An 18,111-nucleotide genomic window follows, 5' to 3' on the forward strand; every position below is an offset into this window, starting at 1 on the left:
GGAAAGAAGCTCTAGAGTTGGCTCCCAGCAGAGGCTGGCCCAGAGCCCAAGGGCCAGGGTACCTGGCTGAGGAGACCTAGATATCTGCCACTGACCCCAGTGTGGCCTGGGCCCATCCTGGCTCCCTGCCTCCCTGTCTCCATGGATGCTGGTTGTGGTGGGCCTCATTCTAGGAGAGGGCCAGGACCAAAATGACCATTTTCTCTCAGCCCAGTGCCAGTCTTTTCCCCAGGGAGGACCTTGTGGCCCTTCGTGCAGGGGCTGCTACCTTATTATGGGAAGGTGAGCTGCAGGGGCCAAGGGAGACCTTTCTCCTTGGCCCTCTGAAGGTTCACTGAAAAATTAACTTGCAAAAGGCAGAGTAACAGGAGAAAAGACACGCAAATTTATTTAGCATGTAGACATGGGCGTCTTCAGAATGAAGACCCAAAGATGGGAAGCTGTCCATTGTTAGGCTTAGGCTCAGCAAAGTGTGGCCAGCCGAGTAGAAATGGGATCGGCAAAAAGTGCAGGATCCTATGCTGACTGAACAGGGAAACGCAGCCAGGCCTGTCTAGATTCTTCTTGGTCTCTCTGAGCAGCCTGCCTGCCTGCCTTCTGGGTGTGGGGCAGGACCCTCTGGAATGGGGGTCTTATGACCTATAGTCAAACAACGTGGATCAGATGATTACTTTATGGCCAGTTTTTACACAGATATGGCAGAGGGAAAGTGAGAGTCCTGTTTTTAGGTTTTATGGTTGGCTTTCGGGAAAGGGGGCTCTGGTTTCTAGGGCCTGCCTAGGGGAAGAGGGATTCTAGTTTCTGTGGCTAGCCTCGGGATGATGAGACTGAGAGAAGGGGGCAAAAGTTCAGAGAGAAGCTCCTGCTTCTGAGGTTGTTGCTTGGGTCTTCATTTTGGGGTATTTGAGCCCCAAGGGGGTTTCTCACGATGAGCTGCAGGCCTGTGGACCCTCCCAGGCCTCTGCCTTCTAACCTGGTTAAACTCAGTGTCGTGTCATGGCCCTGGGGGAGGAAAGGAAGGCTGGTTCTTTCGCAGGGCTTCTAGTATCAGGTGTCTCCACCCTCCCTGCAGTTATTTCACAGCTGTTCATGCTTTTTTTTGTTTGTTTTTTTTTTTTCTTTTCAGACGGATTCTCGCTCTGTCGCCCAGGCTGGAGTGCAGTGGTGCGATCTTGCTTGGCTCACTGCAACCTCCACCTCCCGAGTTCAAGCAATTCTGCTCAGCCTCCTGAGTAGCTGGGATTACAGGTGCACGCCACCATGCCCGGCTAATTTTTGTATTTTTAGTGGACACAGGGTTTCGCCCTGTTGGCCAGGCTGAGCTTGAACTCCTAACCTCAGGTGATCCGCCTGCCTTGGCCCCACAAAGTGCTGGGATTACAGGTGTGAGCCACCATGCCCGGCCTCTTCATGCCTTTTTACTATGGTATTTTTGGATTTTTTTCCTTTTTCCTCCCCAGTGCATTTTCAGCTGTGTTGCACTGGCATGTTGGTCGTCACCTGGGGGAAGTTGTAGGTCTGAAGTGACCACTAGTGAGGGATCAGCTGGGACAAGTCATGGTGCAGCCTGCAGGAGGTGATGAGTGTGTTGGGGAGGTGTCCTGGGTAGGGCCTGTGGGTGGAGATTGTAGTTTGTGCAAGGGCCTGGGATCCTGAAAACAGCCTGAGATGGGATGGGCTGGCAGGGGTCTGCGCATTGCCAGAGCTGAGCTGCAGCCAGAGGCCCAACCCCCACCGTGGCTCTGCCTTTCACTGCTGGCCACTGCTCTGCCTGTTTGCCTGCCCACAAATTGGGGGTGATTATGGCAACTCCCTCTTACCTAGTGTTTGACCTATCCTGAGCCTGGTGTGTTTGTTAAACAAAGGCTGAGTCCACCTGGTGGGTGGGAGGTGGGAGCACGGGAGTGACAGGGGCACACTCTGGTTGCCATGGGGTACCCAGGAAGGGAAGAGTGAGGCCAGGCTAGTGGCCTAACACCAGCAGGTCTCACCTCAGAGCACACACAAATCCTGGTGTGCCAAGAGAGATTTAAATATTTAAATAAAAAATTTTAATTCCTATGCATTTCTTTTCATATGCATTAGGGGAGAAAATGAGCTACTACATGAAACCTTTTTTTACAGATGTTATTATTTGAAATCATAAAGTTTCCAATCTTGAACAAATTTTAAATAAAACCCTAGTAAGAGGGCAGTTTAAGGAAAAATTATCTGGAGTTGGTATTTTAGTGGTTCACTGATACAGCAGATACAGCCAGGTGTACCAGCTATGGCACCTGTTCGGGGAGAGCTGCAGTCTGAGAACTGCCACCCCTCAGGAACTAGGCTGTGTGGTTGTTGGGGCAGCATTCCCCAGCCACACCACACCATTTCTCACTTTATTTTATTTTATTATTTTATTTATTTTATTTTATTTTTTTGAGACGGAGTCTAGCCCTGTCACCCAGGCTGGAATACAGTGGTGTGATCTCGGCTCACTGCAACCTTCATCTCCCAGGTTCAAATGATTCTCATGCCTCAGCCTCCAGAGTAGCTGGGGCTACAGGCGCCCGCCACCATGCCCAGCTAATTTTCATATTTTTAGTAGAGACATTGTTTCACCATGCTGGCCAGGGTGGTCTCGAACTCCTGACCTCAAGTGATCCGCCCGCCTCAGCCTCCCAAAGTGCTGGGATTACAGGCATGAGCCACTGCACCCGGCCCCATTCCTCACTTTAGCCTCAGGCAGAGAAGACAGCGCGATGGGGAAACACTTATGTAGGAAGGTGTCCAATGCGGTATTGCAAATCAACAGGAAGCATTGCCAGCAGCCGCAGCGAGCAGTAAGTGGGGAAGGAACAGAGAGCATGGATGCTCAGAGCTTCCTGTAACTACGAGGGTGGTCAGTGAAGCTTCTGTGTCCCCAAGGAAAAGGTGGAGGACATTCAGGCACTAGGGGGTGCTCCCCAGGCTTATGTGAGAAACCTGTAGCGCAGACAGCCACACAGGAGTAGTGAACTACAACCATGGAATTTGAAATTTAGTGTCTAATACTTGGTTCTAAAATTGGGTTCATTTAAATTCAGAAGTGTGCTCTACTCTGACAAATGTTAAAATAGACTAATAGAAGACACATTTTGACACAGAGGCCCTGGGTTTGAGACTCCTCCATCATCCCTAAACCAGAGGAAGAGTTGCTGCGTGAGAGCTGGGGATATTTGATCTGATTTCTGTTTAGTTTCTGTAATGTAGCTGTGCTACCTTTAAAATTAAAAATAAAACAAAACATGTTTATCTCTTTAATTCATTCCTACTCCCAGGTGAAAAAAAAATTTTATTGTTGAATGAAAAATATTTTCATCATGTGTTATTGGAAAAATTATATGTATTCTCTCCCAACTCAAGATACCCACAAATTTTTAACAGACAGAAAAATAGACTGGTGGTTCACGCCTGTAATCCCAGCACTTTGGGAGGCTGAGGCAGGAGGATGGTCTGAGCCCAGGAGTTTGAGACCAGCCTGGGCAGCACACTGAGACTCTGTCTTTCCAAAAAATAAAAAATTAGCCAGGTGTGGTGGCACGAGCCTGTAGTCCCAGCTACTCTAGAGGCTGAGGTGGGAAGGTAGCTTGAACCCAGGAGGTTGAGGCTGCAGTGAGCTGTGACTGCACCACTGCACTCCAGCCTGGGCAACAGAGTGAGACGCTGTCTCAGAAAAAAAAAAAAAAAGAAAGAAAAATCAATTGGACAATGACAAAATAAGCAATGATGGAAAGGAAATAAACTCCATTTTGCACAGGAAAGGTAGTATAGGGATGGCTTGTTGACCCACCAGAAGAGGAAGAAGAGTGAAGGTGGGGCTGGGCAACCCTCTACCTAAAGCCCCCAACCGACAGGTGGTCCTTTCCCGCAGCAACTGCTGCTCTGAGGGTCTGCTCCCTGCTGTGGCTGGTCTTGGACGCTGCATCATCTGCTGCTGACCCCTTTAGTGACACCACCCTTGGTTAGGTGCAGCTGTTTCCTGCAGGGCCCCGAATGAACATGCCCTTCACCCCTGTGCTCCAGCCATCCTGAGAGTCTCTCAGTTTTGGGGCCTCCCTGAGCTCTCTGCACCTCGAAAACTCCCCCGCAGACCCTTCTGCTGTGCCCCCAACCCCGGCCCGCTCCTGCTCACCTTTGGCTTCTGGAGGGCTGTGCTGGCCCCAGGCTGTGCTGGCGGCCACTGGGTGCCCATCGCTGTTAGGCTCTGGGGTGGGAGTCCGTGTCGCCCGGGGTCCTCGTTCTGTGAGGGCGGCCCACCTTGTTCTGCCCTGGTCACTGTTCCTCCCAGCACTGGACACCGTGCCTGGAGCATCACAGGTGCCCAGTAAGGGGCTTGTGATGAGCCTGAGTGTTCATGGAGGAGGCTGGAAAAGCCAACAAATGCAAACATTGTTGGCTCTAGGTTTGATACAGTGAAGTTCCGGGCAGAATTTGGTTGGCCATAAGTAGAGCATGAGGACCTGGAGAGAACGGGCTGTCCTTCAGGTCTGCACACCTTTGGGGGACCTTCTGCACAGAGGCCAGGTGCCAGCCACCCAGGGCCTGAGTGGTTTGCAGGGCCCAGTGCAAAACAGCACGTGGTGCCCTTGCTCAAAGAGCATTAAGAATTTCCAGAGAGCAACAGTAGAGCACTCACCCAAACGCACGGACCTTCTAGGGTGGGGTCTGGGCCTCTGCATGGGTGGCCAGGCTGCGAGGCCAACCCTGCTTCCACACCCAGTTCCCAGCTCAGTGCCTGGCTCAGATAAAGCCTTCCTGCCTCCTTCCTCCCTCCTTCCATCCCTCTCTCCTTCCCTTGGCCACTCATTCATTCTTTCATCACTCCCTCACTCAACCATTCTCTCGCTCACTCATTTCCTCATTTATTCATCCCCTCACTCATGGACTCATCCATTCTCTCATTCTTTCATCCCCTCACTCATTCCCTCATTCATTTTCTCTCACTCATTCTCTCATTTATTCATCCTCTCACTCATTCACTAATTCATCATTCTCTTACTTATTTCCTCTCATTCATTCCCTCATCACACATTCCCACGCTCACTCATTCCCTCATTCATTCATCCCCTCATTCATTCTCATTCATTCTCTCAATTCTCATTTATTCTCTCATTTATTCATCCCCTCACTCATTCACTCATCCATTCATTCTCTCACTCATTCCCTCATTTATTCATCGCCTCACTCATTCACTCATTCTTTCACTCATTTCCTCACTCATCCATTCTCTCACTCATTCACCCATTCATTCATTCTCTCATTTCCTCACCCATCCATTCCCTCATCACACATTCCCTCACTCATTCCCTCATTTATTCATCCCCTCACTCATTCACCCATTTATTCTCTCATGTCTTCACTTGCTCATTCATTCCCTTACTCATCCATTCTCTCATTCATCACTCATTTCCTCACCCACTCATTTCCTCAGTTCATCCCCTCATTCATTTTCATTCATTCACTCATTCCCTCACTCACTCATTCATTTTCTCTCATTCCCTCACTCTTGTTCCTTCATTCATTCATCCCCTTGTTCACTCATGCTCTCACTCATTCATTCCCTCATCCATTCTCACTCATTCCCTCATCACTCATTCCTTCATTCATTCTCTCATTTCCTCAGTCATTCCTTCATTCATTAATTCCCTCCCTCATTCATTCATTCATTCATTTTCTCACTCCTTTCCTCATTCATTCCCTAACTTTTCCATTCTGATTCCCTCACCACTCATTCCTTCATTCATCCCCTCACTCATTCCCTCATTCACTCATTCTCTCATTTATTCATCCCCCACTCATTCACTCATCCATTCATTCACTCACTCATTCCCTCATTCATTCATCCCTTCACTCATCCATTCATTCTGTCACTCATTTCCTCACTCATCCATTCTCTCACTCATTCATTCATTCTCTCACTCATTTCCTTACTCATCCATTCTCTCACTCACTCGTTCACTCATTCCTTCATTCTGTCACTCATTTCCTCATCCATCCATTCCCTCATCACACATTCCCTGACTCACCCATTCCCTCATTTATTCATCCCCTCACTCGTTCACTTATTTATTCTATTTCTTCACTTATTCATTCCCTCACTCATTCATTCTCTCAGTCATTCATCAGTCATTTCCTCACCCACTCATTCCCTCAATTCATCCCCTCATTTGCTTTCATTCACTCATTTCCTCACTCACTCATTCCCTCATTCATTCACTCATCACTCATTCCCTCATTCATCCATTCTCTCACTCATTCCCTCACTCATTCATTTTCTCACTCATTCCCTCACTCTTGTTCCTTCATTCATTCATCCCCTCATTCACTCATGATCTCACTCACTCATTCATACCCACACTCATCCATTCTCACTCACTCCCTCATCACTCATTCCTTCATTCATCCCCATTCACTCATTCTCACTCATTCCTTCATTCATTAATTCCTTCCCTCATTCATTCATTTTCTCACTCACTCCTTTCCTCATTCATCCATTCTCATTCCCTCACCACTTATTCCTTCATTCATTCATCCCCTCATTCACTTACTCATTCTTCTCACTCAATTTCCTCAGTCATTCATTCACTAATTTCCTCATTCATTCCCTTGCTCATTCATTCACTCCCTCACTCATTCCCTCACTCACTTATTCCCTCATTCATTCACTCACTTATTCACTCATTCATTCCCTTGCTCATTCATTCACTCACTCATTTCCTCACTCATTCAATCCCTCACGCATTCATTTTCTCACTCATTCATTCACTCACTTGCACAGTCCCTCACTCACTCATGTCAGTGCACTTTTTACATTTTTCTCCTTCAAAGAGAAACCAGAGAGATAATATGGGGCTATGGTAGGCGCTCTCTGTGGGGACCTGGGCTCAGCACCTGAGCCTTCACCTGCCCTGCATGGGATGGGGGTTTGGCTCCTCCTGAGAGAGAGGATAAAGAGAACACATCATTCCATCACTCACTCATTCATTCACTCACTCACCCACTCCTTCCCTCCCTGCCCTATCAGGCAGGCCTTTCCAGGGACCCTCTGGGAAGCAGGCAGAGGTGTAGTGCAGGGATATACCCTTTTGCAGCTCACATGGGAGGGGACAGAGTGCTACCAAGCAGACAAGCAGAAGATCTGTCATGTCAGATGTCAACAAGTGTGCTGGAGGAGGAGAAGGCAGGGCAGCACCTGGGGGAGGGCCTCACTGAAAAGACAGCCCGTGAGGAGGCTGGCATGGTGAGGACTGAGTGGATGTGGAGGATGGGGAGAGGGGAGGCAAGGAGGCCAAAGGCCCAGCACCTGTAGGCCTCAGCAAGAACCGTGGCCTTTATTTAGGTGAGATGGTAGTCACCGGAGGATGTTAAGCAGAGAAGGGCCACAGTCTGACTCATACTTTAACAGCCCTCTCGCCTCCGTGTGGAAACAGACTGGGTGCAGGAGAGAAAGCGGGGCCTGCCAAGGAGGCTGCTGCCGCCGTCCCTCAGACGCTGGTGACAGCCGTGCAGCTGGAAGGAAGCCACATAATCCTGGCCACACTTAGGAGGAGAGTGGCTGGGCCACGTGTGGGTATAGAATGGAGAGGGGCTGGAGGATGCCCAGCAGCAGGAGGCCGAGTTCCCTATGCTGAGGAGGGAGGGCTGAGTCCGGACAGAGCCCAGCTTGTGTGGGATGGGTTTGGCATCTATATGGGGCCCTGGAGAAAGCACAAGCCACCTGAAGCTGGCTCGGGGAGGGTGGCCTGGGCTCCGTCCTCCCCAGTGGCGGGGCAGGGTCTGCGAGAGGATGTGTATGTTTAGAAATCTGCTCCAAGCATGGATGGGAGAAGATAAACTCCACACACGCTGATGGAGGCTGGGAAGCACTGCTGGAGTTGGTATCAGGTGACAGGCATGGCTCAGGCAGGGATCAGCCTGTCTAAAAAAGGGCCTGCTGTGTTCTCGGCAAGGAAGATTGCCATCCAGGGTCAGAGGCTACTGTGATGGACAGACAGACGCCATTCCGAAAACATCGGATTTATTAGGATTAGCTGTAGTGTACACTGATTCCTTTAGCTCTAAATGGATACATATGTGCCCCGCAGACAGTATACACGCAGGGATGTGACTGAGCCACAGTGACATAGCAAACCCAACAGCTGGCTTGTGAAGCCATCGTGATCCCAACAAGGTCTATGTTAGCAATTGGTGAAAGAAGAAGAGAGTGAGATGGGACCCAGGTGGGCCTGGAGGTGGGATCCTGTGAGTTTTCAGAGCACCCACCAGTGCTCCCTCGGTGAGCCCAGCACCACCTGGAAGTGGAGGGAAGCTGGGTCGCTGCTGGAAGGGAGGGAGGCTGACTCTCTACCCCTCACCTCTGCAAGGAACTGAGGCCTGTAGGGTTGCGGCTGTCACTGGCTACAGGTGGCATCTTTCTGTAAAAAGCTTTTCAGGCATGAAACCTATTTCTGTATGGACTGGGCTGTGTTGACGGTGGTGCTTGGGCCTTGTGTGCCAGGCCTCTCTAGGTCCCCTCCCTGGCCTTTGCCTTCCTCTCACCTTCTCGAGGCCAAGCTGTGCGAGACCTGGCATCCCTTCCAAACCTCAGTTCCTCCACGTCCCTGCGCTGGTGCGACTCCAGAGCTCAGAATGTCAGCACGGAGCCGTCAGTATGGAGAAGGAACTCAACGCAAGGCTTCACAGCTTTCCAAGGACAGGGACCGGCTCTGGAGTGGCCGTGCGTGAGATGTCAGGCACGCTCACACGCAGGGTCCTGTGTTGGCTCCTGACCCAGCAGGGGGACATGGTGGGCGGATGTACCAGCCCTTCTGGATAACACGACAGTCCCAATTTCAGGAAAGTTTTGATTTTAAATATTGGTGATTCTTTAACCAGGAATGCAAATGCTACTGAAGTGCTGTGTGTGTCTCTGTGAGAGCCTTCATATAAATAAATTCATGCATCTAAAGAGTCCCTGGTCAGGCCGCATGCCGATATTCAATTTGGGGAATGGTGATGCCATCACATGCATCTGGGGGAGGCGGCAGGGAGGCGTAGGGACTTCGTGTGGCCTGCTCTATCACAGCTCCTGGGAGAATTACAGATCTGAGCCCAGGGCATCTCTGGGCTTTTGGAAAGGGTTCCTGCTTTTCCTGAGTTCCCATGGCTGCCCTGCTGCCGGGGCTGACTGAGCAGGCGGGGCTGGCTTTCTCAGTGCATATTTTACATTTTTCTCCTTCAAAGAGAAGCCAGGGAGACAAGCTGGAGCTACAGAAGGTGCTCTGTGGGGACTTGGGCCGGGTCAGCAACCAAGCCCCCACCTGCCCCTTGTGGGGTGAGGGCTTGGCTGCTCCCCCAGGGCACAGAGTGATCTTCAGCAGGGTGACCCGTTCCTGGCTCTCATGGTGTGATCAGGGCTGCTGGAGGGAGGGTGGAGGGGCACACTCTCCAGGAACCAAGGTTAGCCTCCAGAACAGGGCCTGGGAGAGCAGTGGCAGTTCCCGCTGCTGGAGGAAGAAGGGCGGGAGCCCCTGAGGCCTAGACTTCATGTTGGGGGTCCTGGTGGGAAGTGGCCTCCTCCTCCGTGGCCCCAGAACCCCTAGATTGCACCTTCTGCAGGGCTTCGACGGTGGCAAAGCCCTGACCAGGGTCATATTTGCACTAAGGAGCCTCCTGAGGTAACAGCAAGTCCCATTTAGAAGGGGAAAGTATTCCCGAGGCGGGTGGTGAACCCCACTTATTGCTGGGAAAAAGTGAGGCCAAGGGCAGGGCTGGGGTGGTATTGGCACCTGAGAAGGGCAGGCTAGGCCCAGGGCCTCGGCTCCGAATGATTGGCTGATGCCAGCCTTGGCCTTGGGTGAAGCCTGTCCCGGCCTGTCCTGCTGTGGCCTGGGGCAGGGCTGGGGGTGCCTCCAGTCCCTGCTCTGGGTCACCGAGTGCTCCATGTAGACCTGGACAGGAAGGCCTGGCCTGCTGCTGTGCTGGGCCTCTCTTCTCCTGCCACCAGAGGTAGCTGTGCTGCTAGCACTGACACTCCCAGGGTAGCTCTGGGCCATAGGCAGGCCCAGGCCCAGGCCTAGGGATCATAGCCCCATAGGCTGCCACTGCTCCATGGTCCCTGGTGGGCAGGAAGAGCACTGGGCCTTGCCCATAGGAAAGGCCCAGCCAAGTCCCCTCTCGGGGGCTGCTGGCTTAGCTCCTGGAGCACAGAGCCCTCTGGCCCCACCATTGCCGGCCCAACCTGTCCAGTTCTGTACAGTAGCATCAAGCTCTGATTCCCTCAAACTGCCCTTGCTCCCTCCCACCTATCCACCAAAATAATCTCTGCTTTAAAATATACATTATATATTAGACGTTTCATCTTCAATAAGATTCTCTCATAGCATCAGGTAAAATTAGTGACTCTAGAGGAAAGGCAGCCTTTGTGAGTACAGGCAGCACTCGGGGGCCAACCTGAGCCTCCCCCTGGCAGGAGGGGAAGGGCAGGGGACAGAGAAGAGCCTTGGTTTCCTGCTCAGTTCTCCTTCTGGGCTAAGCCTCACCCCCCGCCCCTCTGCAAAGCCTGGTCTCAGGCTAACAAGGAGCCCACAAAGTCATGGGTGGCTGCTCATTTTGAGGAAGGGCTGGGCATTTTCTGAGCCTCAGAGGGGCACGTGAGTCTGCCCTGGGGAGCTGGCCCCTATGGAGACAGCAACCACCTCATCACACGGCCAGAGGAAGGCCACCAAGCGGAGGCTGGTCAAAGAGGGCGCTGGGGCGTGAGCGAAGGGTGGGCAGGAAGGAGGCGCCTCCAGTTATTGCAGTCTGGTGTCCTGGGAACACCAGGAATTCCTGGAACCCTTGTGGGAGCTGGGAGAGGCAGGGCAGAGGCTTGGCTTTGTTTTCAGTGGACATTTTAGCACATTCTTTGTGGAAAATCACCTGGGACCTTTCTCTTTTTTTGCATAAAGTGTCTAACCATTAAGGTAGGTCCAGTGTCTGATAGCCTAATGTGTAACAAAAATGTCTGTTTGTTATTTTTTAGAAAATTGTGCTAAGGATTTCTCCAATTTCTGATTTTTTTTTTTTTTTTGCAAGCCATATCTGAGAAGCCATCTCTGCCCTTCCCCTGCCTGCATCCCCCAGACCATGAGCCGGGCACCGGCCAATGCATTCAGGGTGGGGACGCAGTTCCTGCCGTGGCTGTCCTTTGAGAGACCCACATGTTTATTTCATGGAAGACGGAGTTGGTGACTTCAGGAAGCTCCTTGTGGAGAACATGGTAGGCACCTTCATAAATCTGCAATGAGGAGAGACACGGAATCAGAGCTGCACCATCAGAGGCAGGTGCAGGGAGCGGAGACTGTGGGCAGTGGGCAGGGGTCTGGAGCATTCTCCGGACCCTCTCCCTATGCCCGAGGACCTGGCCCTGACCTCCCATTATTAGGAGGCCAACACCTTTCTATCAGAAGATGGTTCAAATGTGTTACAATGTCCCAGTGTGTTCTCAAACTTCCTTTCTCAAATGCAAACCTTCCCTCACTCCACATCTCTCCCCATCCCTGGACCCGTTTCTGTGTCTCTGAGTCAGGCAACCTTCTCAAAAGAGGGGGTTCCACTCCCGGCCTTACATCCTGACCTCCACGGGGTCCTCAGCTCATCCCAAGCCGACTTCCACTCCCGCCAACCCACGGTGGCTAGCCTGGCGAGGTCTCCAGGGACCTCCATTGCCGTGGCAGGGGACACTGTGCTGGTCATTCATAAGCTGCTCCCTCTCACCTTCTAGAAACACTTTCCTCTTGTGGTTCCATGGCTTTAACTTTTGATTTTCTTTCAACCTAGCCGGCAGATCCTTCTCAGTCCAGGCTCACCCCACCCACTGGCCTCTGCAGGCGGCTGGACTACGGGCTTGGCTGTGCCCTCCTTCACTCTGCCTGGTCACCTTGTCCAGTCCAGTGGTTTTAAAATCCATCCTGGGCTGATGACTCCGGAATTTACATCTCCAGCCAGACTTCCCTTCTGCCTCTAGACTGCCAACCTGCCATCTCCATCCGAATTTCTGGCAGGGACCTCCAGACTTCAGTGCGACGCTAATGGGCATCTCCAGGTGGACTCCAGCCATTGCTCACGTCAGTCTCTCTGCCTGGCGTTTCCGGTCTCATTACAGCCTCCTCATTACTGCAAGCCCGAACCCAGGGTTCGTCCTTCATGACAGTGATCTCACTCTCTGCCACCCTGCCTGGCTTGACCTGCCTTGGTTGTCACTGTCTCCTACCTCCTCCTTACCCCAGCTCCTGTCTTCCCAAGGCCACTGGGGGATGCTTTTAAAATGAAAATCAGAGCACGTCACTCCTTGGCTTGAAATGCTCATGTGGCTTCTCATCTAACCAAGAGAAGAAGTTTAGACTTCACAGGTGGTGGGGCTCCCCTGCCCCCCGCCACCAGCGTCCCTGACTGGTGCATCCTCACTGGCTGCTCTTCTTATGGCTGCGTGCCTATGCCAGCCTCAGGTCCTCAATCTCTCTCTTGCCTCAGTCTGGAAGGTTCTTCCACTGGCTCTTCTCACCAACAGACTGCAGGCCTGGCTGTCCCATCTAAAGTGCTGCTTTCCCCCTGTCCCCCTCTAAGCCTACACTACACTCTGCTGAGTTTCCTTAGGGGCACCGACTCCTCTCCATCATCATCCGTTTCATTTATTTGCTCATCCCACCAGGATACAGGTTCCGGGGCGGGCAGGGCAGAGCCTTTGCCTGTCTTGTTCTCTGGGCCTGACAGAAACTTAGGGCCCCATAAATACTTGAATTAAAGAAGCAATGAATGGATAGCTGGGTAAATGAATGAATAAACAATCTTAGTGGACTCCTTTCGCAGGGACTTGGCAAGGGTTCACATCGGTGTAAGGGCGGTCTGAGTGATGCTCTCATGGATGAATGCAGTGTTCCACCGTGGCTTTTAAAAAATATATTTTGCTGGGCGAGGTGGCTCACGCCTGCAATCCCAGCACTTTGGGAGGCCAAGGCAGGTGGATCACCTGAGGTCAGGAGTGAGACCAACCTGGTCAACATGGTGAAACCCCCTCTGTACTAAAAATACAAAAATCAGCCGGGCATGGTGGCAGGCGCCTGTAATCCCAGCTACTCAGGGGGCTGAGGCAGCAGAATCACTTGAACCTGGGAGGCAGAGGTTGCAGTGAGCCGAGATGGCGCCGCTGCACTCCAGCCTGGGTGACAGAGGGATACTCTGTCTGAAAAAAAAAAAAAAAAAAAAAAATATATATATATATATATATGTATGTGTATATATATATATATATGTATGTATATATATATGTATGTGTGTATATATATATGTATATATATATGTATGTGTATATATATGTATATATATATGTATGTGTATATATATGTATGTATATATATATGTGTATATATATGTGTGCGTGTGTGTATATATATATAGTCTTGCTGTCTAATATTCCACATAACCAAGCCGCAGGGCCTGTCCTCAGGGCCCCTGTCTGCAGAGCTAGCTCTGGCAGGTCCCTTCACGGATCAGGCTCTGCCAAGTCCTGCCAGCACCTGTGTGCCCTGAGCCCTCTTGTGGCCATGGCTCCCGAGCTACTGCAGCCACCACTGGTGCAGAGGGAGGCTTGGGCATCACACGTGTCCTTGGAGCTTGGACATGTCTCTCTCTCGGGAGATTTTATTTGCTCAGTGCCCAGTTGCAGATTCCTTTCTTGCCTATAACATCTTTTGATTGTTCTTCTTCCCTTTGAGGCTTATTCATGCAAAACAATCAGCAAATGACTCACGTGTTCTCTTGAAATTCATAGGCTCCTGGGATTCCTTTTATTTATTTATTTCTCGGTCAAGCAGGCTGATACCTATCCTGAGACCTGGGAGGTGGCTCTCGAGGGTCTGGGCAGATGTGCCCCAAGGGGTGCTGCCTTTCTGTCCCCCCTCCACCTTGGGGGGAAGTGGGCAAGTGGCAGCCGCTCACCTTGAGAGTCTTGTCCTGGCTCTTGGCTAACTCCATGAGCAGGTAGGCCCCTTTGCTGTCACACAGGCGATCGGCAGAGCCCTGGAGCAGCAGGAAGGGCACAGTCAGCTTGGGGAGGGCGCGCTCCACCCGTGAGACGGCATTCAGCAGTTGGATGCCAAAGCACACCTTCAGCCCTGCCCGGCAGATCAGGGGGTCTGAGTTATAAATGTCGACCTGGAGGAAGAAGGAGACGGTTTCATCAGCATGGGCAGTGCTCACTTCCATAAGCCAGGCCTATTTCCTGGTAGCTTTTCCTTCTGCTCTGGCCTGAAGGGTTGATTCCATTCAGGTCAGCTGGGCTTGGGCATGGCTCTGAAGGCCAGCCGTGTTCATCCACAAACCTCATCTGCACCACTGGCAGTGCCTCTCCTTTCAGGCTTGAGGGTTTCACATACACATGGGTGCCTGTAGAAAATGTCAAGTATTGGCCAGGTGTGGTGGCTCACGCCTGTAATCCCAGCACTTTGGGAAGCTGAGGCAGGCGGATCACCTGAGGTCAGGAGTTCAAGACCAGCCTGACCAACATGGTGAAACCACGTCTGTATGGGATTTTTTGTATTTTTGTAAAAATACAAAAACTAGCTGGGCATGGTGGTGGGCACCTGTAATCCCAGCTACTTGGGAGGCTGAGGTGGGAGAATCCCTTGAACCTGGGAGGCGGACTTTGCAGTGAGCCAAGATGGCGCCACTGCACTCTAGCCTAGGCGACAGAGCAAGACTCCGTCTCAAAAAAAAATTTAAAAAACGAAAGTTTCAAGTATTAATTTGTATTTTAAAAAATATAAGCAGCAGCATATTGTTCACATCAATTATTTTATTAAAAAGTAGCTCTGCAGCAGTTTTAGCATTTGATTTTTGTTCTCTGTCTCTGCTGATTTGGTGTCCACCTGGTGGAAGTGGATGAGGGGCAAACAGTAAACTGCAGGAACAGTTTACTGGGTTCTGTGCCGGAAAGCGAGGGCCCATGCTAGGAGCCCCTGGAGGGGCTTCGGCCAGGCACTGACAATGGGCTTTGGGGTGAGGGACGCCCAAGGGTGGGTCTGGCTGGGGTGGGCTCGGCCTCCGTGCCCCCCAGGGCTACACAGGGTGGTCAGACGCCCTGACAGGCTGTGCCCAAGGCCAACTCTGCCCCTCGACGGGATGTGGGTCCTCTCTCCTCAACCACCACCCTGTGGATCTTGCCTTTCGAGGGGCTGCTCTCTCCCCTGTCCTTGCTCTCCCTGGCCTGTCTGGGTTTCTGGCTTCACTCTTCCTGCCTCCATAAAGACAGCTCAGGCTCCACTGCCCTGATCTCTAGCATCTGCCCCACAGGATCAGGGGAGAAGTTTCTAGGAATCTCTCAGGTCCATAGAGGGCAGGAGTGAGCCCCTGATGCTTCTTGTTTTTTTTTTTTTTTTTTTTTTTTTTGAGACGGAGTCTCCCTCTGTCACCCAGGCTGGAGTGCAGTGATACGATCTTGGCTCACTGCAGCCTCTGCCTCCAGGGTTCAAGTGATTCTGCTACCTCAGCTTCCCAGGTAGATGGGATTATAGGCGCCGGCCACCACACCCAGCTAATTTTTGTATTTTTAGTACAGATGGGGTTTTGCCATGTTGGTCAGGCTGGTCTCAAACTCCTGACCTCAGGTGATCCACCCGCCTCGGCCTCCCAAAGTGCTGGGATTATAGGCATGAGCTACCGCGCCCGGCCCCATGATGCTTCTTCACTCATGTTTGTCATCCTTGCCAGTGGGTTCTTGGTGGGTTGGGGAGGGGCCACGTGGTGAGGACTGGGTGAGGGTCAGAGAGCATGTGGGGAGGAGGAAGGAACATGCTGCCAGCTGCTCCCCGGGCAACCAGGGTGCCCACTGTGCTAGGACTCAGCATTTCCAAGAACTGAGCTACACCCCCTCTGTTGCCACCCCTACAAGGCCTTGGCCAGAATTCTGGACCACACCAAGTGGGAGAGGCTGTCCTGCAGTCACCCCTGCCATCCCTGGATTCCTTCCCATGCTGGGGACTGAGCACCAAAAACCAGACCATTTGTGTAAATCCACACGAGACAGATTAGCCACTTCCTGCAGCTGAGCTGTCATGAGTCCTGCTGGGCCAGGCCATCTGCTCGGAGCCTGAGAGGACAAGGGACTGGCAGGGCAGTTCATGGGGCCCATGGCCAGGCCCAACCACAGGGGGTGCTTCCCCAGGGTCAGCCAGGAGCCCTGAGGGAAGGAGGGCTGTAGGGCCCGCAAAAGAGCCTGGGGCTTGGGGTCAGTGGAGTCACCAACAGCAGCGCCATCTACCAGCTTGTGCAGGGCTGTGACATGCCGGGTCTCATTGAGTAATAAAAGTAATAATAGCTACATCTGAGCTCTGGCTGTCTGCCTGGCACTAAGTGTTTTTGCATGCAGTAACTCACTGGGCCTCCATAACTCCCCTGTATGAGGAATTGCTCTCATTCTCTCCACTACACAGAGGAGGAAACTAAGGCACAGAGACGCTTGTCAACCTGCCTGCTGTTAGTTGCCCCAATTCTTGTTCTGCCCTACAGAACCTTGATGTTTCCTTCGGTACACAACTGCTCAGAATAGAGACTACATTTCCCAGTCTCCCTTGCAGCTAGGTGTGGTCACATGACCACGTTCTGGCCAATAGAAAGCAGGCGGGGGCTGTGTGCACATTCTGGGTTGACGGCTTATTTTCTCCTTACCCCACAGAAAGAGTCAGGGCTGTGTGGACAAGGTTCGCCCCTGGAAGCTAGAGCAACAAGATGGGTGTCCTGATGCCAAGAAGTCACCCCCTCTCTTGGTTAAGCTGCTGTTGTTGGGGGTATGGGTTCCAGCAGGCTGGCCGTGCCCTGGGCTGGGCCACCACCCCATCCCATGCTGTCTCCAGGGCTCCTATGGGACCTGTGGGGTGGGGGCCACACCCTCGCCCCTGTTGCTAGCGATGTCTTACAACCACCTTCTTCCTGCAGCAGGCCTGCTGCTTTGCCCCGCTGACCCCAAGTGTCCTGGGCACAGCAGGCGCTCGGGGACTCTGCTTCTGAGTTTAATTGCACTGACGGCCCAAGCGGCTTCCTGCTCTTGGCTTCGTTTTCCATGTCTTGATCACGTAGGCCCTGTTTACACAATGGCCTATTCTGGGCCTGGGGCCCAGCCACCAGATGTGTCAGAGAAAGAGCAGGCCCCTGATGTGAACCATAGCCTGGACTGGAGGTGAGGGGCAGAGGGAAACTGGGACCAGGAGGTTGGGGAGGGCTGTACCACATGGGGAGATTGAGGCACAGAGGGGCCAAACCCTCCCCTCAAGTGACAGTTCTGGCCCAATCACAATGGCCTTGATTTTTTGACAGCTTAAGATCTCAATCCACCAAAAGTCCTAGGAATGTGGCTTGTGGCTCCCAGGAAGGAGATAGCCAGGCCCCTTCCTCCCAAACCAGGCCCAAGCCCAGAACATGAGCCTATTCATTCAATAGGGACCAGAGTCAGTCCCCAAATATTCCACACTGCATGATTCCACTGATGTAATGTTCTTCACGTGACAAAACTAGAGAAACAGAGACCAGACTCACGGCTCTCAGGGCTGAGGAGGGTGTGGGGCGAGTGGGGAGGGGATGCGGCTGCAAAAGGGCAACATGAGGGGTCCTTGTGGGGATGGAGCCATCTGTGACTTGACTGTGTCAAGGTCAGTATCCTGGTTGCGATATTGTCCTGTCGTTTTGCAAAATGTCACTGCTGGGGGAAACTGGGTAATGGGTACATGGAATCGCTCTGTATTATTTCTTATAGCTGCTTGTGAGTTACAGTGATCTTAAATGAAAAATTTAACTAAGAACAAGTAACAAAGGCCCAGGCTTTGGCACAATCTCTCGCACCGCCACCTTCCTGTTTGCCTCACCATGGCTCCCACCAGCTGAGACCAGGGTCTGCTGGGGACATGGCAGCTGGAAGCAGGAGCCCAAGCTGGGGACCCAGGTCCAAGTGACCACCCCCACCGTGGCTCTAGATAACTGATTTCCTGGGGAGCCCCCACTGGCTGAGAGCTGAAGTCTTTTTTTCCCCGGGGTGGGGGTTGGGAGTATGGTAAGGCTCTACTCCTTCCTGGGCCTCAGTTT

At 52.1% G+C, this 18,111-nt stretch overlaps 1 protein-coding gene across 7 annotated transcripts in view; it reads right to left on the minus strand.

The window, feature by feature from the left end:
- Positions 1–8,018: 8,018 nt before the first annotated feature.
- MGLL (monoglyceride lipase) overlaps positions 8,019–18,111 on the minus strand; it is a 134,422-nt gene continuing 124,329 nt past the window's right edge. For 5 of the 7 annotated variants that reach the window (XM_019023287.3, XM_019023285.3, XM_004036249.4 and 2 more), the window contains 2 exons: positions 13,978–14,193; positions 8,019–11,278 (listed from right to left, as the gene is read on the minus strand). In XM_019023287.3, the coding sequence (XP_018878832.1) occupies positions 11,153–11,278; positions 13,978–14,193 (342 nt within the window). In that variant the 3' untranslated portion in view covers positions 8,019–11,152. Of the gene's footprint in view, positions 11,279–13,400; positions 14,194–18,111 lie in introns of those variants that run through there. The other 2 variants (XM_055381494.2, XM_055381493.2) reach the window with 1 other exon arrangement.

Source organism: Gorilla gorilla, chromosome 2 (assembly GCF_029281585.2).
Source record: "Gorilla gorilla gorilla isolate KB3781 chromosome 2, NHGRI_mGorGor1-v2.1_pri, whole genome shotgun sequence".
In the NCBI taxonomy this organism is placed as follows: Eukaryota; Metazoa; Chordata; class Mammalia; order Primates; family Hominidae; genus Gorilla; species Gorilla gorilla.